The sequence below is a fragment of the Haemaphysalis longicornis genome, unplaced genomic scaffold (genome assembly GCF_048455015.1).
Source record: "Haemaphysalis longicornis isolate Haplotype H1 unplaced genomic scaffold, Haemaphysalis longicornis Haplotype H1 scaffold_1, whole genome shotgun sequence".
Classification (NCBI taxonomy): Eukaryota; Metazoa; Arthropoda; class Arachnida; order Ixodida; family Ixodidae; genus Haemaphysalis; species Haemaphysalis longicornis.
This window is the reverse complement of record NW_027526203.1, coordinates 465,059,205-465,081,773: the sequence shown is the minus strand read 5'-3', so window position 1 is coordinate 465,081,773 and position 22,569 is coordinate 465,059,205. Positions and strand designations below refer to the sequence as shown.

The following is a 22,569-nucleotide window of genomic DNA, read 5'->3' as shown; positions in this document are numbered from 1 at the left end:
TCGCGATAAATTGAAATGCGAAACAACGGAGCGCGTGGCTTTCAGTACATGCCGCGAATCCTGGCGACGGGCCGCGCATGCGCAGTGCGAACAAGCTAAGAGAGTTCGTGACCAACATTGACATGAAAAGACCATCGTATTTCCATCGTGCGTTGGGCATTCAGCACGAAATAAAATATAAAGGAATTTAGCTGCGTGCGTCGTTTTCACCCATCCCAGCCACATATTTAGATAACGCTTGCGTAAGAGGGCGCCGAACGCGGTGGGAAGACAAACCAAAACGCTCACACGCCGAACGACGGTGATTCCAAGTCAACGTTGGACACAAACTCTCGTAACGTGTTCGCACTGCGCATACGCGGCCCGTCGCCAGGATTCGCCTCATGTACTGAAAGCTGAAAGCCACGCGCTCCGTTGTTCGTATTTCAATTTAGGTTAAGTCTCCTGCCACGCGCGTGGCACGAGCTGCGCCCCCCTGGCAACAGCTGCTGCCACGCAGAAGTGACGTCAAGCTAAAGTAATCACGTGACTTCCTGTGACGTCACAAAACAAACGTCATATTTACGTCATTTGATCATGCCACTTTTTTGTGTTGACGACGGCAGCCGGGTGTTCGCGTCTTGTGTCCCGATGTTCTCCGCCCGTGGTTCGAATGGCAGGCCTGACGCATCGTTACGTCCTTATCTCCCTGTACAGCGGCTGCCTCGCGGCGCTTTTTTCTTGTTGGGAGGTGTGCTTGTAATTATTTAGATTGGGTATTTTTTGTGAACTTGCTGTTGCACGTCTTGGTAAGCCTAACGCATTGTTTTCTGCACGCTGCTTCGCCCCGCTTTTTACATGCTCCTAGAACTGTACTGTTGTCGTTTAATATTTTGTAAGCTTCACGTTGTTTTGCAGTTCGCGTGCTATTTGCTTTACGCGCCTGCATTTGTTGTCTACTTGTGCCTCGCTTCTTCCATGTCAAGCCTTGTGTTCTGATTCTGGAGTGGTGGCTCAATTATAAAACGTAGGGATCAGTATTTTCCATCGCGTCGCGCCGTAGCGAGCGACGTAGTGTCAGCGTGTGCACGAATCGAGTGTCGTCAGGCAGCGCACGGCATCATCGAACGCAATCCGATCTCGCATGTAGCTTCTGCAATTTTTCCCCCGGGGCAGTAGTACTGTCGCCGAGAAATGTATCCTGACTATTCCACAGAAACGATCTGTGCACGTAGCGCTGCAGAATCCGTGCAGGGAGCGCAGTTGCACTTCCGTGGGTGGAGCCCAACTGCCCGTCCAAAGATATATCTATTCAAGATACCACTGAAACCATTCGCTGACTGGCTGGCTTCTTGTGCAAGGAGGCTCAAGCTCCAACTGTGCAAGCATGGGAGAAGTGCAGCCGATAAGATCGCCGTGTGAGCCAAGTTTGGAACTTCTGCTAATAGTCCTTTAAAAGTCTGGTGTGCATAAGGTTAACAAGTGACAATTCAGTTATTGTTCATCTATGCTCAGATTTGTTGCTTAGTACCATTGTGCTTTCAACTTAGGAAGTCTTAATGAAATGATAGGCAAGGCTTAAAATTACTGCTTGGCTCTTACTTCCCTTTCCTTCGCTCCAGTACCTTTCGCCTCCTCTAACCTGGTTAGGCAACAGAACTTCCTCCTGCATCTGCTTTGAGTATGTATTTTGATAGGCTCGTTCCTTCTTTACTCTTGTGTTTGGCTTGGTTGGAATTGAACATAACCAGGCACAATACTTTCATTCACTCTCAGCAGGATGGGCTAATGATGATGAGAGCTTATCTCGGAGGCTTGCAGTCTTTGCACAAATTCCAAGTGGCTGTGACATCTATATGCCCATCCCAAGCACTCTGCGGAGTTCAACTTGACACTAATGCTTGTATTCGCAACTGGTGAAGCGTGCTTAAGCGTCTACTGTCAAAGCCTTTGGGGTAGTGAACAGGAAGAGTTTCCAATTGTGAGGGGACGTTTCACATTCTATTGCTTTTTAACTCCGCACTGTGTAAACTGTTTTGGAAAATTGCTCAAGTGAATTTACTTAGTGGTAAGGGGCTTTATAAAATGTCCCAACAATGATGCAAGTCTCGTCAGAAGCCAGCTGCTAGAAAACACATTCACGGGTTGTGTGTTGTGTGCCCATTAGCTGTTTCTTTTTCTTCCACAAAACGGGCACTTAAACAATCCTTTAAGCCAACAGGCGTAAAAAATAGTTCGTCAAGTACAACTTCGGGGTAATGGTTGGTGTCGAGCGTGACATTGCCCACTCCCAAGAGTACTTCTTAATTCCTTGTGCAAGAACTGGAGCCAAGGCCACGTGCGTAGATGTGAATGTCTGTCGGTGTTTGTGAAAGTTGCAGTACAGCTGGAAGGTGTATGGATCATGGGTGGCTTTAACAATAAAATGACTGCTGAACGTACTTTTGCTCTGGTATCAATGAGCAGCATGTGAGCATTGATAAGTGCTTCACTGTTGACATTTTTGTTACACAAAAGCAGGCCATGTTAAGGCCCCCTGGCAAATATTCATGAAAAACACTGGACCAAAAAGCTGCCAACACATGGAAACCATGTTGATCACGGCACCTTTCCTAGTACTTCAGTACCGTTTATCAGTGCTGTGTTTTTTCCCCCCAGCTAGTAAACTATCCCAGCGTTGCACCTTAAGCCAGAAATCAAACACTTGCTTGTCAATGACAAGTGATCTGCCAAACTTCCGTGTCTATGCAAAAAGTGAGTAGCTCTACTTTCTCTGCACTGTTTGTGCTGTGAAGTTCCATTTCTAAACAAAATGCCAGGGTTCTTCTGGAAGATGCACAGCATTAAAACCTCAACAAAAAAGGAATAAGCACGCGATACTTTCTTGCACTGCACTAGAGCCCTGCGGGAAAGCCAAACCAGCAAGTGATCTTTTTCTACAAAGCGCTGCAGAGGAGCCAAGAAAAAGATTCCTTTTTGCGGACACCAAAGCTACGCTGGAAAGCCAAAATGTGTGGTGTCTGTTAATGCAGATTAGCTGCAAGACGGGCATGTTCACGCAAAGATTTATGAACCAGGCTGGCGGGGTAACAAAATCATTGAATGAGGTTACAACAAAATGTGTTATGAAAAATGATATAATACTGTTTGCTATAAATAGCAATTAAAGGTATAAAATGGTTCTGACACCAATTAAATGGCCTGTTGGAAATCATTGGCAAAACCTAAAGAGCAACATTTCATACAGCTGCAATTGAGCAATAGTAAAGCGTGGTTGGGGCCTGAATTCAGCAGGCATGCTCCAGCTGAGAATGTATAATTGCAGAGCAAAACAATTATAAAGGCCTAGGGAAAAGGTGAGCTTAGTTGAGTTTACCACCAAGGTATTTGGTAGAGAGAATAGTTACAAAAATAAAGAAGCAACATGGGAAGCTTTATTTTCCCTGATTTAAGTTTATCAGCACTGAGCTTCATGTTCTGCATGTCCCATTGAAGAATGTTACACCTGCATGCACTCGGCACATCACATTTTACGGTATAACACAGTTAACTTCGAACATAGGTAAATAAGAGAATATTGCATAAGCAGTTCATTTATACGTGAAATAGAAACAGCAGGGTTTTTAAAACGAAGCCCGTAAGTGTGCTGAATGAAAGGGACCAATAATGAGTTTATGTTGTCACTAATAACAAATTTCAACGACCTTGTCAGAAACAAACCCCTTCCATGGAGGGACTGTGTGTAATCAAGATTTTTTTGATAAAAGGTTGTAAATGCCCTGTAAATGTATGTCAAAAGGTATTTTAACGCCCTAGTCGTGGCCTGTGAGTCATCGGCGCTTTTTTCTGGTGTTTAGATGATCAAGGGCTGTTGTACGGGATCCACCTTCTCTTCTCACTTTGGTCACCATCTTTCTTAGTCACTGCATTCATGTGCTTGGTCAGGGAGCTAGCAAGCGAGGACGACAGTCGGCACCAACTATCAGCTGAGTTCCTTCAGGCTGGGACAATTGCTGGAGAGGCTAAACAATGTTTTTAAAATCCCTGAGAGCTTTCACTTTTTGTTTTGTTAAAGAACATTTAGGCAACCCTTCAACTGTCCGAAATAACAAAAATGACTATTGTGCAGTTAATCTACGCACAGTGAACGATGGCACAAAATCTATCAATGCGAACCTACCCTTTGAACCTGCTTAATATTTAGCAGAGACTCACTCCATTCATTAGCTGTTTTATGGCACTGTGGGTGGGCTACTGGTTTCCACCTATGGAGCCTGTGGGCCGCACTAGTTTCCAGTCGTCCTGGCAAATGTTTTTGGAGACTAGCACTACCCTGCAGTGTACGAGCCATGGATTCCTTGGGTTGGCCATGTGAAATTCTAGTGAATCGTTACAAGCCACCAAAGAAAGTGAGCATTTGTTTATCGACCACTGTTTTGCGGCCATGAAAAGTTTCGTTCATTAATTAAAAAGACTAACAAATAAGATCAATTTTATTGCAAACTTCAAACAAATAACTGGTATTACAGAAAATGTGTAAAGCAGCTGGAGCTCCATAGCCACTTTCCAGCTATTTCTCCATGCCATCAGAGAATCTTGTTTGTGCGACTAACAGATACTGACCTATTCCACTGCAAAGAAACATAACTGGGCGATTGCAGTGGGGCCTCTAGTTCCGTTTGATCATATCACTTGAGTGTTTACGTACAGTTAACATACTGATGACTGTGTTTATAGAGCATGCACATATAACATCAATGTAGTTTGAAATTGGGATCTTTTGCACCATTTCTTTTTGTTAAATTCGCCCCATGATAGCCTTGACGTTTGCCTATCAATTACATTTGCAGCATGCTCGCTGCTTATACCTGTTTACACAAACAATCCGTAGATGCTTTCACGTTCCAGGCATACCTTAAGATTCTCTTTGACGTTGCTTATTGAGCCTGTGCAGAACCCATAGGTTTTCATATGCTGGAGTGCATGTAGGTGTATTAGACATGATGGCCGGCCAAGCGTATACCCTTCCTATTGCCGTCTCTACAGCCTCTTCTCTGACCCCATCGCCTGGTTGTGTGTCCTGAATTAACTTCCTTTGCATGAGGGACTCAGTCAAGTCTGGCCAACATAGCGTACACCACGGTACAGTGAGACGTGAAAGTTATACCAGTGCAGTGGCTATGAGATGAAGCGTCTAGCTAGTCTACCTTTTGAAGGTCGCAGGTCCTAAACTGTTGTAGAATCATGTATCCTACTACGAAATATTTGGTTTCTACTAGGAAATCTTTTTAAGCGCTGAATATCACGCAATTATGATCCTTGTGGCGCATGCTCACAAAACTTTTCTGCTCATAAAACGTATCGTGGGTGTAAAACAAATTTTAAGCTACAATTTAGCCCACTAGAAAATAATAACTTCCCGATTTTCGAGTTTTCCTTGCTAATATTTCAGAAGAGGAGATCTACTGTGGTGGTACGTACGTGGTACATGTGTGGGGACACCAAAGATTACCTTTCCTATTCTCGGCGCAATTGTCTGTAATTGTAATGCGCACATGTGCCTAGTAAAAAACGGTTGCCGCCACTACCCTTCGTCCTCGGCACTGTACATTCTGATTATCTTTTGGCGCTGCTAAGTTGTCTTCATTTCGAGAACACACACCGCGATTTCAGGTCGCCCATTTAAGCATTCTGGACTTGCCGTGGTGCAAACTGTTGATAGCAGATGCCGCCGCGCCGACATGCGTCGGAAGGTTCACAGAATTACGCTCGGACGGTGTCTTTTCTTGTGTGGAACGTAGCTTGTTCTAACGAGGCCAGTCGGCTGTGCGATGTCGTCTCACGTACGCTGAAACTGTACGCAGGTACCATCGGCGTACACCAAGCATAACCAAGCGGTCACAGGTCAACATTACTCGAGAGCGGCTATTTTGCTGCGGTCTGGAAAGGCTGGCTGGGTCCCCACGCAATACATAATCACAAGCAACTTTCTCACGTTTTCAGATAGTGCTTCTAACAATATGAACTCCGGTTTATCTACGTTGTCGGCCCGAGAAAATCGGAGCTTCGTCACGCTTTCGGATACGCGACTCCATGTGCGCGATACGGCAGCTGGCAGCAGCAGCAGCATCGCCGGCTGCTCCCGCAAGAACAAAAATTGTTTGTTTAGAAAAGTTTTAGCAGTTCAATGGTGCGTTATTTTGTACTGCAAATAAAAAAAAATGTGTACTTCGGACTGCACTACACAAAATAATGACAATTATTAATGTTATGACGTCATTATGACGTCACGCGTGGCAGCAGCCGTTGCCAGGGGGGCGTGGCTGCTGCCACGCGCGTGGCAGGAGACGCTGCCTTCAATTTATCGCGACAGTACAAGGGATACATAGACGCCATGTTGTGTTTTACGAATTTTGGTGTCTAGGGGAGATGGATTAGGTAATAAGAGTTGGGGGTGGGGAGCGAAAATATAATACATCCAATTGGATGTAGGTATACGTACGGTAGTGTCGCGTTTAGACACTACGTGGCGCCATCTGTCAGATTTATGAAAGTTTAGCGCAAAACAAGAATTATTTCCGCCAATTCATTTAAAAATTTCTTGTGGTTACCCGAAAATGCTGGTTTTCATATGAGCTAGAGGTTATACACTCCATAAAAAATTGATTGTCTGTCCATTTCAAATAGAAGCGCCAGCAGGGGATCGCTCGCAGGGAAAGGAAACCAGCAGTGCCGCTCGGGAGGGCCAGAGCAGGGCTTTGAGAAAGGGCGGTGGAGCTGCACGCCGGGGGAGGGCAGGCCGCTGCCGCACGTGCGATACCAGCCGTCTTGAGTAGTAGCAAAAACTGAATTTTGCCCGGCGGCAATTGTGCCACTGAGCTATTCGCTCACTCACCTGGACACGCGGCTCCCGATGCTTTGGGAGCTGAGTGTCTTCAGCCAAATGGGCCTCTTACACGAGGGGAGCTCTGCTAGAGATGGCAGCCTCCCCCTCTAGGAAGGATGATACGTTATTAAGGATGGGATGAGTCCCTCTACGTAATACCGGTATGTCTGGGCATGACCAAATGATGTTGTGAAGCGAGGCTCGTTCTACTGAACCGAAGGGCCAAGCGTCCTCATATTCCTCAGGGTATATGATGGACATGAGATGTAGAGTTTGAAGCTGCCTGAGAAGGACTGCATGCCTGCGACTGAGCGATGGATGCGGTGGTGAAAAACAGGCGCTATCCTGGCGGAATTGGTCGAGGATATCGGCGAAAGTATGGAAACGGTCCTTATAATAAAAAGGTTGCGCGCTAGCTTCAGGGTTCTATGCGAGACTCTCGGCGAACCATATCTCGAACCATTGGCCCTCACGTTTCCTATCAGGACAGAGTGAGCCGGTGACCAAATGATACGGAAGGTCCGGCTATGAGGTGTGGGCACTGGCAGCACGGTTTCTATGGTTCTAGATGACAAGGAAATCATCGTACTAGCGAACACTAAACAGAGACAGTTGTCTAGATGACACTCTGCCGTTTAAAAAATTTAACAAGGCCGATTTAGAATCGGTTGATGTTTAGACGGGGAGACCATTGCGCTGCTGAGCACGAGGTCGCGGGTTCGATTCCCGGCCTCGGCGGCCGCTTTTCTGATGGAGGCGAAGAGCAAAAACGCCCGAGTGTACGAGATTTCGGCGCACGCTAAAGATCCCCAGGTGGTCAAAATTAATCCGGAGCCCTCCACTACGGCGCGCCTCATCGCCTGCGTTGCGTCGGCGCGTTAAACCCTACAATCAATCAATCAATAGACGGGGAGACCGGCTGTTTGCTATGACTCGACCGATTACCATTTCCTCTGCCTCTTTGCAGGACGTGCAGCTTACAGATGCTGTAGCGATGGGGTTCCCCTTAGAGTCAACCAGCGCTAGCGCCGCTGCATCCCTGTCTTGATATGTGGCGGCATCGGTGTATCCAACAGGGGACCCCGGTGGGTGTTGTTGGGCGAGGGCCATCGCTATTGACTCACGGTGTTCCCGATTATGGATCGGGTGCATTAGCCTAGGCGTCGCGGACACTCTTATGACCGCCCTCAGAGGAGGTGGAATGGCAACAAGTCCTGTATAGCGTGGTGTTTGTTGTACGAGGCCCAAAGGCCTCAGGATGCACCGACCGGCAGAGCTGCGAGACAGCCTCTCTAGCTGTGCCTCTGTAAGTACGGAGAGGGTATTGTGTATCCCGAGGTGCAGTATGTTCTCAGTTGATGTGTGGTGAGGAGGACGAGCGCTCGCTTCTGTGCCGTACGGATGAAGCTATAAACCCTCTCCTCCTCCATCTTTCCCATGGTGAGTAAAGGCAAGGCATATGTGGCGAGCGAGGTGACGAAAACCTGTACTATCTTACTGAGGTTGGACTTCTTGATGCCCTTGTGCCCTGTCGCAATCCTGGAGATGAGTCGCGTGGTTTGATAGACCTCCTACTCGATCTCCCTATGTGCATCAGTATGCCGGCCATTAGCGTTTAGGCGGAGGCCCAAGACCTTGATGGAGTTACTTTAAAATCAATGCGTTTTGATTGTGTGGTTTGTAGACAAAAAGCTTCGACTTTTTGGGTGGAACACGATAAGCCGCGCACAGCAACGTACTCCTCAACGGCGTGGGTTGCTTGTTGCAGGGCTTCCTGTATTTGGCCGTCGGAGACTCGAGCCGAAGTGCAGCGGTGGCGTAGAGGTAGAGCATCCGCCTCGCGTGCAGAAGGACCGTGGTTCGAATCCCGGTGCCGGACAATTCCCACCGGATTTTTAAAGAATCCGCGTATCGATAGAATTGCAGAATGGGGCTTGGGGTGCGGCCTTAACCTGGCGACCATTGCCGGTAATGCACTCCCTCACCAGAGTAGGATTGGCCACCCTGGTGTAGTAACGGCCACAACCTCCCATGAATACGCCAATTAACCCACGGCCCTCAGTCCCCAGCGGCTGCGAAGCAGCTGACCACGGCGGCGGTCAGACCAGTGACGCAGCAGAGGGTGCTAAGAATCCCTGGATCCGGACAGGCCGCCAATGGAATCTGAACCTGGCGACGTTTAACGCGCGAACCTTATCTAGCGAAGCACGTCTCGAGGTGTTCGAGGAATTAGAGGGCATTAAATGGGATGTAATAGGGCTTAGCGAGGTTATGAAGGCAGGCGAAGCCTTTACGGTGCTGAGAAATGGACACGTCCTATGTTACCGTGGTCTAGAGGACAGAAGAGAACTGGGAGTGGGACTTCTAGTCAATAAAAGCATATCTGGCAACATAGAAGAACACTATAGCATTAACGAAAGGGCAGCAGGTCTTGTAATTAGGCTCAATAAGAGAAGGTGGTGCAGGGCTACGCGCCCACATCCAGCCACGACGACCAAGCAGTGGAACGCCTCTATGAAGATGTGGAATCGGCAATGGCTAAAGCAAAAACACAGTATACCGTAGTTATGGGGGACTTCAATGCTAAAGTAGGCAAGAATCAGGCTGGAGACAAGGCAGTCGGGAACTATAGTCTGGGCTGTAGAAGTAGCAGGGGGGACCTACTAGTTGAGTCTGCAGAACGGAATAGCCTACGCATCATGAATACCTTCTTCTGCAAACGGGAGAGCCGGAAGTGGACGTGGAGGAGCCCGAATGGGGAGCATAAAAATGAAATAGACTTCATATTATGCGATGAAATCCTGGCGTCATGCAGGATGTGGAAGTGCTCGGAAGGGTAAGGTGCAGTGACCACCGTCTGGTAAGATCTCGAATTAGGCTAGATTTGAGGAGGGATCGCAACAAGCTAGTACGAAAGAAGCCGATTAATGAGCTAACAGTAAGACGTAAAGTAGAAGAATTCAGGATCTCGCTGCAGAACCGATATTCAGCTCTTACCGAGGAAGCCGAGCTTACGACACAGGAAGCCAACGACAACCTTACACGCATTATCATGGAGTTAGCAGTAGAAGTCGGGGGCACGATGGCTAGACAGGATACTGGTAAACCTTCCCAGGAGACAAAAGATCTAATTAGGAAACGGCAAACCATGACAATCTCCACACCAGCTGGCAGAATAGAACTAGCGGAGCTTTCGAAGTTAATGAATAAGCGTAATACAGCTGACATACGGAAGTATAATATGGAAAGGATCGAATACGCTGTAAAGAATGGAGGTAGCCTGAAAGCAGTGAAGAGGCGTCTTGGCGTGGGGAAAATCAGATGTATGCACTTAAAGACAAGCAAGGCAATGACATCACAAATAGGGATAAAATAGTCACAGTAGCCAAGGAGTTCTATAAGAATCTGTGCAGTAGCCGGGACATCCAGGATAATGCCGAACGTGAAAGTAGTTCAGAGGAGATAGACATCCCACCAGTAATGACAGAAGAAGTAAGGAAGGCTTTGAAAGAAATACAACTTAAATTGAGAACGACTCAGCGGGCAATGGAACGGAAGATGATTGGTGCAACATTAAGGGACAAGAAGAGAGCGGAGTGGGTCAGGGAACAAACGCGTGTTAAGGACATATTAGAGAAATTAAGAAGAAATGGACGTGGGCAGGGCCTGTAATGCGAAGGCAAGATAACCGTTGGTCATTAAGGGTAGCAGAGTGGATCCCAAGGCAAGCGTTGCAGGGGGCGGCAGAAAATTAGATGGGCAGATGAGATCAAGAAGTTTGCGGTGACAAATTGGTCGCAGTTAGCACAGGACCGGGGTAATTGGAGAATAATGAGAGAGGCCTTTGCCCTGCAGTGGGCGTAGATAGGCTGGTGGTGGTGATGATGATGATTATGATGATGACTCGAGCCATTCATAGGGTGATGCATTCTGCATAGATAGAATGATGTAGGTAGGGTATGTCGACAGGAGGGCTGGTAGGTCCCTCATGGCGAGGTTAAACAGGAAAGGCGGCAGCACCGACCCTCGGGGGGTTCCTAGACCACCCTGCTCAATGGGTTCCGAGTGGATGTTTCAGAAATGAAGGCTGAGAATACGAGATGAGAGGAATGATCTAATGTGGTTGTACATGCACTTTTTAAAGCCGTTCCTGATCACCATCTCTAGAATGACCGAGAGTCGCACAGTGTCGAAAGCTTTGGGAATATTTAAACCAAAGATAATCTTAGTTGTATGCCTTGTCGCGTATTCCAGGTCCAACATGTGATGCTGTAATTGCAACATAACGTCCTTAGTGGACAGGCGAGGTTCGATTCCCGGCCGCGGCGGCCGCTTTTCTGATGGAGGCGAAAAGCAAAAACGCCCGTGTGTACGAGATTTCGGCGCACGTTAAAGATCCCCAGGTGGTCTAAATTAATCCGGAGCCCTCCACTACGGCGCGCCTCATCGCCTGCGTTGCGTCGGCGCGTTAAACCCTACAATCAGTGGACAGGCGAGGGCGAATTTTTAGCATGTGGTGAGGGAAAAGCTGAGTCTCTTCGGCGTGTTCCGTGAGTCGTGTCAAAACAACATGCTCTAGGCATGACGTAAGGGAGATGGGTATGAGATGATCGGTGAGTGGAGATTTTCCAGGCTTGGCTATGAGTATGGTCTTGGCCGTTCGCTGTTTCTCCGGGATTTGACCCAGGGTCCAACATTCATTAAAAAGGGCTGTGATGCCAGAGATGGATGCATCGTCCAACTGCCGAAGAATCTTATTAGTAATGTGGTCAGGGCCAGGGGCTGATCTGGTGTTTAGTTTATAAATGGCAGCATTGACCTCGGCTTCTGTAAAAGATGCATCTAAGGCGGCGGTGGCCTCCTTGGTGTGTGGGGCGTATGGCGGGTGTTCTGTTGGAGGGCCTTGTGGTATACACTTGTCTAAATATGTGATTAGTGTCTATCGTGTCCCAGGGTAGTTGCGTATACAAGAGCCTCCGTTTGGTTGTGGGCTTCTTTGGTCTATGTCGGATAAAGAAGGTGACGTAATATATTACAAGTCCTTTTGGTGCTGAAGTTGTGATTTAGGGAATCACACACCGAATGCCAGTTTTCAGATACGATGCGAGATTTTCAATCTCCCGATTACTGTGAGCTATTTCTCTGCGTACGCCGCGGCTGCTTTTGTGGTGGGTCAGTCTGTTTTGGGTTCTGTCCCTAGCCGGGATTTGGTTGGACAGACGTGAGTCTAGCGGAGGAAGGCTGGCGTCTGATTTTATGATTTTTATGGCTTTTGCGACCCTGTTGTGTACCTCTTCCTCCAATTCTGAGAGTTTGTCTATTGTATATGTACTGCCCTGTGTTGGTTTGCGAAAGAGGTCCCAGTCGATGAACGTGCTGTCACTTTTTGGGCAGATTTTAGGCATGCGGGTACCTCGAGTTGGATGAACCTATGGTAACTGCCGCAGTCAATTGTCCATTTTTAACCCATCTAACCTGTATTGTTATGTTTTTGGTGAATGTTAGGCAATGTGTTGTATCTGCACCGGCGCTGTTTCCCTGGCGCGTGGGATACAGGTGGTTGGTATGTAATGTGAGGTGTTCACTTTGTGCAGCTTCCCAGATCCGGCGCCCTTTCTGTGTGGCCCCAAGCGGGGTGATGTGCGTTAAAATCGCCGAGGATGACTATAAGTTGCTTTTTCGCTGTATGCAGAGCTCCATGGATTAGGGAAAGAAATGGCCAGAGTCATTTCCCTCGGGCTGCTGTATATATTTAGAACAAATAGGCTGGTGCACTGCTTTACACCTGTGACAAGTTTGATTAATGTGTGATCCTCCTCGTATTGTCTACGTGGGGTTGTTGTGCTATCACATTACGGCGCGTAAAAATGGGGGTTGCAGTTGGATTTCGGGGCTTAGGCATTGAAGTTTTGTAGCTGGTTAATTTGGCTACTGCGCCAACTTCTTGTATCGTCAGAGATGGAACCTAAAAGATTGGCCTGTTTAAGGATGCCCCTCTTTCAGCGGTATCCTCGACAGTTCCACTGCCAAATTATGATGCCGCCTTGAAATGTGAAGGTACCGACGGGTGTGAACAGGAGGCTCGTGACGATGGCGAGCGAGCGGAACAAGCTTCGGAGAGAGCTGTCCAGGGGGATGGGGAAGTTGTGGCGAGCGCGGCCACAAAGTTCAACAGAAAGTTCAACAGCAGATCTACAGGAGGTTCAAATAGACATATCGCCTTCACATTTTCATAAGGCTCTTAGCACTCCCCGTAATTTTTATCAGTTTGTAAGGCTTGATTGGAAACTGGAAGTGTTTTGCATTGTCGGTGCCAAAATCGCTTTCTTGTGAGTGAACTAAACAGCAGCAACTTTCGTGCTTGCGATAGAGCTTCGGCGTAAGGCCTCGCTTGGAGATCGTTAAGACGTCGACAGATGCCCACATTTTGACGTGCAATGAGTACAATGGGTACTTTTCCCAAAGGGTACCCGTAGACGAAGTTAGACATGAAACCTTGACGTTAGGCGTAGCGTCCTATGTTAAGGCGTAACGTTAGGTAAAGTTTAGATTGAGCCTCATAGCTTGCCAAGCAACACTACTCATTTTACGTCTATCTCTGGGCACCGGTTGACGACGTCGGGCCTCAATGCGTGCTGTTAGCCCTAACGTCGGGCCGTCGATACATACCCCATCGGGCCCTCCCTCTGCTTCGTATCAATTTCTTTTGCGCAAGGGACCACATAAACTGGGATATACGGGAGGCTTCACAGAGTGAACGATTTCTCATGCTGGCGATATCGGTGGAGGTAGGCTAATAATGTTTCCACACCAGACATATTCCAGATGAACTCATCAATACAGCAAGGAGAGGAGGAGGAACAAACTTTTATTGAAAAACAAGACTTTTGGTGTCGCTGATGGGTGGGGTCCCTAGTCCAGGACCCCACTGAGTCTGGCCTTCTCCCGGGCAAGGTTGACCAGATGCAGCTGGTCTTCCAGGCTCTAGCTGGCCAGGGCTGCCTCCCATAGCTCAAGTTTTTTCTCTGGTGTTGTGTCTTCACGCCAACTGCTGCTGCACTCCCAGGTGATGTGGTATAGTGTGGGAGTGCTGCTGGTCGGTATTTTCCTGGTTAAATGAGGCTACACATGTGGAGGTTTGGATAAGTATTCGTTTGAATCTGTCTCCAGGAGGTGGCTTCCATTGCGTTTAGCTTTTTGTGAGGGGGCGGATAGAGTGCCCTGGCTGTTCTGAGTGCTTCCAGTCTTTCCCCATAGCCGTTGGGAAGTGGGGAGAAAAGTGGCGTGCCCGGTCCGTCAATTCTCGGGCAGTGCTGTTAACCGCTTCGTTCCCCGCCAATCCCTCGTGACCAGGACTCCAGGTCAATCTGTGCGTGCCATGGGGTCTTCCAACAATAGTCACATATTCTAAAACATCGGTCTAGGCCGCAATCGTGGGCGAGGTCGTTACATGAGTATTTAGGTTTACTTTGGGGTCAGATGAATTTAACATACATGAGTGCCTTCCCTTCAGCTCCTCGGCCAAGTGTTGCAGACAAAAAACTGTTTTTAAGGAAGAAAAACATTCATAACTGTAATTGTAATGATGGCAACGAAGAAAAAAGAATTGAAATAGACAATTCTCCAGTTCATTTTATTTCCTGTATTTAACATTATTTATTTCCCTAAACAATTGCGGCACCTTATTGTGTTCATCACGTAGAAGATACGCCAGTTACGATTCGACCTATTTCTAAGTCGCCCAGTAATCTAGACACAGCAAATTTAGGCACATTCGAGAAATCAGCCATTCATTGAACCATTTTTCGAACTCTTTCCTTAAAGACAATAGTCTTACTTTTGCTAGGCGAACGCCGAGATTTTGCTGTGTCTGTCCGGCTCTACGTCTGTTGCCCAAATCACCCCCGAAATATAAAAAAATTGAAGCCCAGGTTAGAAATTTCTGCTTAGTCACTGATGGGAACCGAGTGCACATGTGTAGCGCGGAAAACGGGAGCACAATCGATTAAGCCGTGCACGGCAGATGACCCTGAGTCGTTCAGAGGAATGGCAGGATCTTTTGTTGAACGCCATCGTGCCTCGGGTGGTACTGGAAGCAGAACAGTGCACCACTGAATGCACAGAGGCAGCATCGCACAGACTGAATCGCGCACAGTTTTTCTTTTTTCAAAACTATTTCATGCTACTCGTGGCACACAGCGAAGCGGGCGTTCCAGTGTCGTGGCCTCTGGTGCCCACTGGGGAAACAAGGTGAAACTAAACCTGAGTTCTCGCAATGTGCGAAATGTGGCGGCCGAATTGAGGGTGAAACACGCGAGTGGAAAGCAAAGCGTTTGCGTACGCATTTCCCGCTCCGGGCACCGGTAACGTCATTTCTGAAGCTGAGTGCGGGAAACGTGAGGGAGGCAGGCTGCATTTATTCGCGCGTTTCTTCCCGAAGACGCACCGCAGGCGCCCGCGCAGCATTTGTCTCGAATTCGTCAAGACGGCCGCGCGTGGCGGTCTCGGATCAGGTTAGCCGCGTCGGAAACCGGGTCACTCGGACGCACATGGGTCTACAGCTTTTAAGGAACAGGCGAGTTTTGTGGACGCCAGGCGAGTTTTGTGGAAGCGGCAGAAAGGTTGTGTCATTTGCAATGAAACAAGCAGAAACACGGCCAATTTACTGCCGCTCGAATGCTTAGTATATTTCAGGCTACCGTCTGCGACTGCACAAACTGTCCCGTCGGAGACAGTGCGCGTGGCACAGGGCGCTTCGGGCGCGCTGGAATCAAGGGCGTCCTTTTGTGGTCACTGCGCAGAGCGTTCAACGAGCAGGCGACCATGGCGGCGCTGGGACGAGCCGGCCTGCTGCTCCTGCTGCTGTCAGCGCTGGCGGGCTGCGGCCACGCGAGCGGTCAGGCCGACGAGGGCCCCGCGGGTGGCGAGCGCCAGCACCGGGGCTTCCAGCAGCTGCGCCTCTCGACGGCCAGGGGCTTCGGCAAGCGCGGCACGCTGCCGGCCATCGCGGCCTTCCTCGGCCACCACATGGCACTGCACAGGGGCTCCGCGCCGCAGCCGCCCCCCGTGTAAGCCGGCCCACATGTTGCCATGATGACGATGAACGCATGAAACGCATAGCTCACAACCTGTACGCCTGGATGGCCTGTAGTTTTGGGGAAAATAGCGGTTCTTGCGAACTGCGTTAGGGTGGCTCTGCGTGGGCACTAGCTCCCTTTGGAGACATCTGGGAGTTTCCCGACACCCACGTCTGTTGCGCCCGAGCGCAGTGAACGTCCGCTCGTGTAGAGCGATAGCACGCCTCGACTGACCTGTACACCGCGGCACCACGTGTCAGCAGCCGCCATTCCCTTCGTCGCGAGCTGACTGGGCTGCTCTAAAAGCGTTTCCTTGTGACTGTGCTCTTACACGCGCGTTCAGGACGTTTCCATCGACCACCTGGCAGTGCGTGCCGGCGCTGCAATCGATGCGACAAATGCTGTGTCCTGTAGCTGCTTTTCACTGCACACTTTGAGAGCTCATTTTAATTTTCTAACGAATACCGAAATGAACTAACCGACACACAAGGGTAAAAGTACAGCAGAATAATGTTAACGCGCAATGCTTTGGAGTTAATATAGTTGAAAACTGCAGTCATTGGAACTGGACAGAAACTTGGTTTGAAAATTGATATCTGCTGACATGTAGAATAACCGCCAAAAGTGAGCTGAAGTTTCTGCCTCAACTCAAATCAACTTTATTTTATTTTGTTTTGTTTTTTGTATTTGCTAAAACCGCAAGTTGCAGCCCGAACATTTCTTCGTGATTAGGCGCTAAGTTTTTGGCCTTCCTTCCGTACAACGCGTGATTTAGTTGTGGTACATCACCATGAAACTGAATCCAATGCATTGCGTAATTCGTTATGATCTTCTACGGATCTGGGGTAGCTGGAACTAAGCGCGGCCGAGGCGCCTGTTTTCTTCGCTCCGTGTTGTCACGTCATTCAAATTCATTCATTCAAACTTGCGTCCTGGGAAAAAAGTCGCGTCTGGTAAGAATTCGGCCGCTGTTCCGCGTAACCGGTCTTGGGAAGAACGGAACCCCTTTCGCTAGGGCCGTTTTGCAGGAAGGGGAGATCAGGCTTTATATAAGCCTCGTTCTAGTTCACTGTAGCCTCTTTTATGTTACGGCTCTGTGTCGGGCGCTGGCCCCTTAATCCGTAAATATGCGAATGGAATGCAATAATAAAGCGGTAGATTATTATAATTATCTTGGACAAGTACTCAGCGCCTACTGAAAGCGCAACAACAAAAGCAGAATTACACGGCGATGGGGTGCATTCGAAAAGCGCCATTAGGCGATAAGCACCTTACACCAGTCACTTAACGGGGAAGATGCTCTTGCCGTTCACTGATGGGCGCCATTATGCAGTGTTACGAAGCACTTCCAAAGAATACTTAGGTCGTCGCAAAATTCCGGAGGGGGGGGGGGGGGGGGTGGAAGCTTTAAGTGCCATGCTTAAAAAAATAATCATGTAATGAGGAGAAAAACTTGGGGTCTTTTTAAAATACTAAAAACAATGAGCTCAGGCGGACAAACCACCTGATGCGGAAGATGGGCCTCATGATTGACAGAGTAGATATCGAGGAACTATCTAAGCAATTGAGGAAGGCAGGAGACGATATGTAAAAAGATGTCTAGAACATACGGGGCAAAGGGTGGATTCGGCCGATAAATGGAAGTGTGCTTCGTAGTGACCGGAAAAAATTGTTTTCGCTATGCCAACAACATGCTGATGATTGTTGTAGTCAACCACTGCACCTTGAGAGCACCAGCAAAAAAATCACTGGTGATTACTGTACTCCCTAACGCGAAATTTGTGCGCTCCGCGAGCTGCCGTCTTCCCGGTCACGGCGCATATCTGCTGCGTCTCAGAAAGTGATCGCATGATCAGCGAGCGCACGGCGGCGCGCGCTACTCTGCCGTTATGCCGCAGCGCGTCACTGCCGTCGAGAATGTTGTTCCACGTCGTGCTTGAACCTCCCGCGCAATTGTCACGTGGTTCGGATGAGCCACAAACGGAGGAGGAGCGTATGGTGAAAGTGTGAGTGAGATGACGTCATAGCAGAGCGTGCCGTCCTCCCCCTCAGACTATCCCAAGACGGTCCGACGAGCGTCTCGTGCGGGCTCAGAATGCTGCCCTCCCCCTCACAGTTTCGCCACAATTTCCTCTGCCCTTTTCTTTCTGTCTTCGCTCGCTCAGTACCAACGCCGTCGCCGCCGCCGCCAAACCACAGCAGCGGCCGCCAAAGTGCTCCGCACTAAAAATCAACCGTCGATTTAACGGAGAGTACGCGCTGTTAGGCACGACTACTACAGGGACGCAGGCCAAGCGCTGCGAACGTATTTTCTGCCGCTCATCCGAAACTTGTCCCCCTTTTTCGCAGAATCAAGAAGGGCTTTCGCAACATGAAGATATCGACAGCAAGAGGGTTTGGCAAACGGTCCGATCCAGATGCGTCTTCGTTTCTGCTGGAGAACGACGACTTTGATCCAATGGATTTCAAGTAAGCACACCGAGTGTAACAAGTACTCTCGCATTGCCCCCTCGGGAGGGGTCCGAAAATTGAGGGTTGTAAGCCGCGGGAAAATTCCAACGCGTAGTTCCCTTGAAAGGGTTGCTTGCAAGAGGTGTTTCTTGCAACAAGTGTTTGCAACAGGGGTTTCTTGCAACAGGGACAAGTGTTTCTTGCAGCTGGTGTTTCTTTTTTTTTTTTCCTATAGGAAAAAAAAAAAAGAAACACCTCTCTACATTACAAACTTGTTAGTGGGAGAGCGACAAACAGTGTTGTAAAAAAGCGACAGGACAAGCACTTCTCAAGCCCATCAATGTTTCCTTTTTTTTCATTTTTTCAAACAAGTTTTTGCATCGTTGCATTGCATTGTTGATAACAATTGCATAGTTGCTTACCAAATACGTACTTTTTTTCAGCTAGCAAGCAACTCTTGTAGATGCTGCTATGAGTTCTGTGACCATTCTAGTTTGCTTGGACGTTCATTAATATGCCATTCCCATTACCGAGGCATTGGCGAAGACATTCACACCACCATGAGAACTACGCAGAAAAGACGCCGTGTGGAATAAAAATAACAGACAAAGAAATGTGGGTTCTAATCAAGTGCTGTTGCGTTGAAACACGTTGTTTCATAATTAACTACACCATGACACTTAACATCCCCTTGGGTAGACAACCAGTTCTGCCCCGTAGGGGGGTTAACCAGAAATTCCCGTGGTTTCATGCTTACCGTTTATTTGGGAAAAGGAATGTGGAGGAGACAAGAAAGATTGGAGGAACAAAACGCACCAGTGTTTGAAAAACCTAAAAAAAATGTCTCCGCGTTATTGCTTGTGTTCCTGCAAGCTTTGTTCCCAGTAGACGTGCCTGAGCCGCGGAAATGCTTGTGTACACAAGATTTCGGCGCACATTAAAGAATCCGAGTTGCTCCTCATCGATTTGCGGCTTCCCACTTCGTTTTTCTTTGTAGGCCAACTCTTTCATCAGCATATTAATGGGACGCCGAAGCCAATTGATTGAACTGTTAATTGTATTTTATTGCGTGGTTCAGCCCGTGGCAATTCATTATAATAATGTAAGCTTCCGCTTTGCTTCAGGGAAGTGGCATGTGTCACATTGCCATCGTGTCCACTAGTACATTTAGCTCAAAAAATAACGTTCTAACTTTGGCTCTGGCTGTAGCAGCAGGCCCAAGAAATATATTTACCACTTTTTGGTTAAGGAGTCCCATTTTAAGAAGAGTACTGCGTTTCAAACGAAGTACTCTGCTTGAAACGCAGAGTACTCTGTAGTAATTTGCGTTTCAAGCAGAGTACTGCAGAGTACTCAAGTCTTTAATTCTTGAGGTACCAAGGACCTCAAAAATTACGGCCCCATCAGCTTCCTTTCAGTTGTTTACAAGTTGTTTACCAAAGTTATAGTTCGCCGCATAGGTGCCATCCTGGATTTCCAACAACCCAGAGAGAAGGCTGGGTTTAGGAAAGGGTACTCAACCATGGATCGCATCCATATTGTCAATCAAGTGATAGCAAAATCCGCAGAATGCACTAAACCTCTTTACATGGCATTTATAGACTGTAAGAAAGCGTTTGATTCCGTACTCACCGCTGCCGTGATAGATGCGCTAAAAGACCAGGGAATAGAGGAAACGTGCATAAGACTTCTAGAAGATATATATATATATATATATATATATATATATATATATATATAAGGACCGCACGGGCAGGATAGATAAATTCCCGACCTGAAAGGGAGTAAGACGGGGAGATACCATCTCGCCAAAATTATTCACAGCACGTCTGGGGGGGGGGGGGGGGGGGGTATTTAGAAAGCTTGACTGGGAAAACATAGGATTAAGGATAAATGAGCAATACTTGAGCCATTTGAGGTTTGCGGACGACATAGTCTTGCTGAGTGAGCCTACAGAACACCTGCAAACAATGCTTGAGGAACTGCAATCAGAAAGCATGCCATAGCGCTAAAAATACATATGAATAAATCTAAAGTAACAATGATAAACACGCCAAAAAGATCCTCTTCAGCTTAGGAAACGAAACGCAAGAAGTAAAAGAATATAACTACCCTGGACAGATGGTTAGTGCTGACCGCAACCACGAGAGAGGAACCCGGCGCAGGATAGGTATGGGCTGGGGAGCACTCGGCAAGCTCTCCAAAACAATCAAAAGTAAGCTAGCTCTGTCACTCAAAAGAAAAGTATAAAAATGTGTAAGTACACCTTTTCAAATATTTCGTACCACGGGCTGAGTATTTGTCGTACCTTCATACGGCCTTATGTTTGATTATCCTTGATTTTAGGGTGTTTCTACTGATTGTTAAAATAGTACTCCTGATTGTTATTAGGGTGTTTCTTCTTATTGTTAAAATAGTATTCCTGATTTATAAAATAAGTACTTTAATGTATTAGTACGTCTTCTAGGATATTTGTATTCATTTACTGTCAGTATTTTATTGTCTTGTGTTGACACTCTGTTAATACTTTCATTGCTGAACTGTAATAGACCTGACTTTCTTTTGTTTCGTTTCTCTCACTGAAAGTGAGATCGAGGTCTATGGCTTCCCTGCCACAAATTTGGCAGACGTTGTATACCCCTCTTGTCGTCAGCCAAACTAATAACGATTTCTGCGTGCAATAAATTTGAGATAAACTGCCCTACCACTTAACTTTCCGGCTGTGCATTAACGAAGACAAAGCAGTAGACACCCACAACCTACTTCCGACCATGTAGCCCTATTTTTTGATCTGAATTGATAGCGAACCTGTCTCATGTTTTCGTGATTTCGCTTATGATTACCTTGAACTTGTTCAGCTAGAGTTTACAAACCATACACGTGCTCAGAATCCCTTAAATGTTGCCCTGTGGGCTGCCGAGTGTGTCGTCACAACCAGCGTTGTGACAAGGGGGATGGCGCGAGAGTAACGGCGTTGCCAATGCAGTTGCATTGCTGACAAATGCGCGTGAATGTGCAAAGTAAGCTCTGAGCCTAGACGTCTGAGCCCGAACTTTAAGCTGGTACAGTGTTTAGAGAATGAGTACAACTCGCTTAAATGTTAAGCCGAGGTTGAATTGAACAAAAGTACTTACACCGACAACCACAGAGCGGCACTCATGCATTACAAAAATCGAGGCAGTTGAGGTAGGTTGTTGGCGTGACTTCTGGGAAAAGCGATTCATTACCAGAACAAAAAAAAAAAAAAAGTCAACGCTTCTTGGATAAGGTCGAAGTTGTAAACTTAATGAATTACTTCTTGGTGTACCATTTATCCACCGTTACGAAGTGATGACTGTAAATGTGAATGAACTTAATTGTTTTGTAAGGGTAACCCCCCCCCCCACCCCCCACCCCCCGTTTTTTTTTTTTTTTTCTGAGCTTCTCAACTGTGATTATGCGCCGCTTGGGAAAGTCATCCCGTGGGGATATCTGTCATGACAAACCACTTTATAGCAGTAACTCTGAAACAAACTCTGTTCTTATTGTTCGCCTTCAGTTTTGCATTCCCTTTCCTGATTTTATTCTCCGACGTATCTTGTTCCAGAAATGGATTCTTACTTGCAGACTCGCTCCTCGTGTTTCCGCTCCTCATGAAGTGCTGCTTACCCGCACATTGAGTTACTATGCAAGGGTGCACGCTTTACAGGCAACAGCATAAGTCATGCAGTTGTGAACTCGTTCCAATAACCTTGCCTAACTTCGTAACGGAAGCCATATTTCCTGAATCGATCGCCTGGTAAGGAATGCTCAGCCTCACACATCAAACATTTATTGTTAATTGGAGCGAAAATTACGGCTAGTTTGTATATGTTCATTTTGGTACAGTACGACACAGCGCTTGTAGCGCTCTTTTAAAGACGATAGTCTTTCTTGGGCTACTTGTGCGCGAAAATTTTGGTCTGTCTTTCTGTTTGTATGCCCCTCGATTCAACCGCCCTGCCAAAAGTTAAAAAAATCTTGAACGAGACGCTTATATAGGTAACATATAGACTACTTAATGTGGTGGCAAGTTCATAATAATCAACATTGTTCAGCAAAAAGAAAACAAAAAATTTTAGGCAAAAAAAAAATACAATGCATAAGTCATATTTGCAGTTTTAGATGCAACGCATCTCTTTAACTCGCCTTGTCCCG

General features: G+C 47.4%; 1 protein-coding gene across 2 annotated transcripts in view; it reads left to right on the top strand.

The window, feature by feature from the left end:
- The window catches only part of LOC144173549 (uncharacterized), a 189,222-nt gene that overhangs the window by 156,119 nt on the left and 10,534 nt on the right, over positions 1 to 22,569 (top strand). For both annotated transcript variants that reach the window (XM_077701935.1, XM_077701929.1), the window contains exons 2-3: positions 15,667 to 15,933; positions 18,292 to 18,411. In XM_077701935.1, the coding sequence (XP_077558061.1) occupies positions 15,689 to 15,933; positions 18,292 to 18,411 (365 nt within the window). In that variant the 5' untranslated portion in view covers positions 15,667 to 15,688. The remainder of the gene's footprint in view (positions 1 to 15,666; positions 15,934 to 18,291; positions 18,412 to 22,569) is intronic.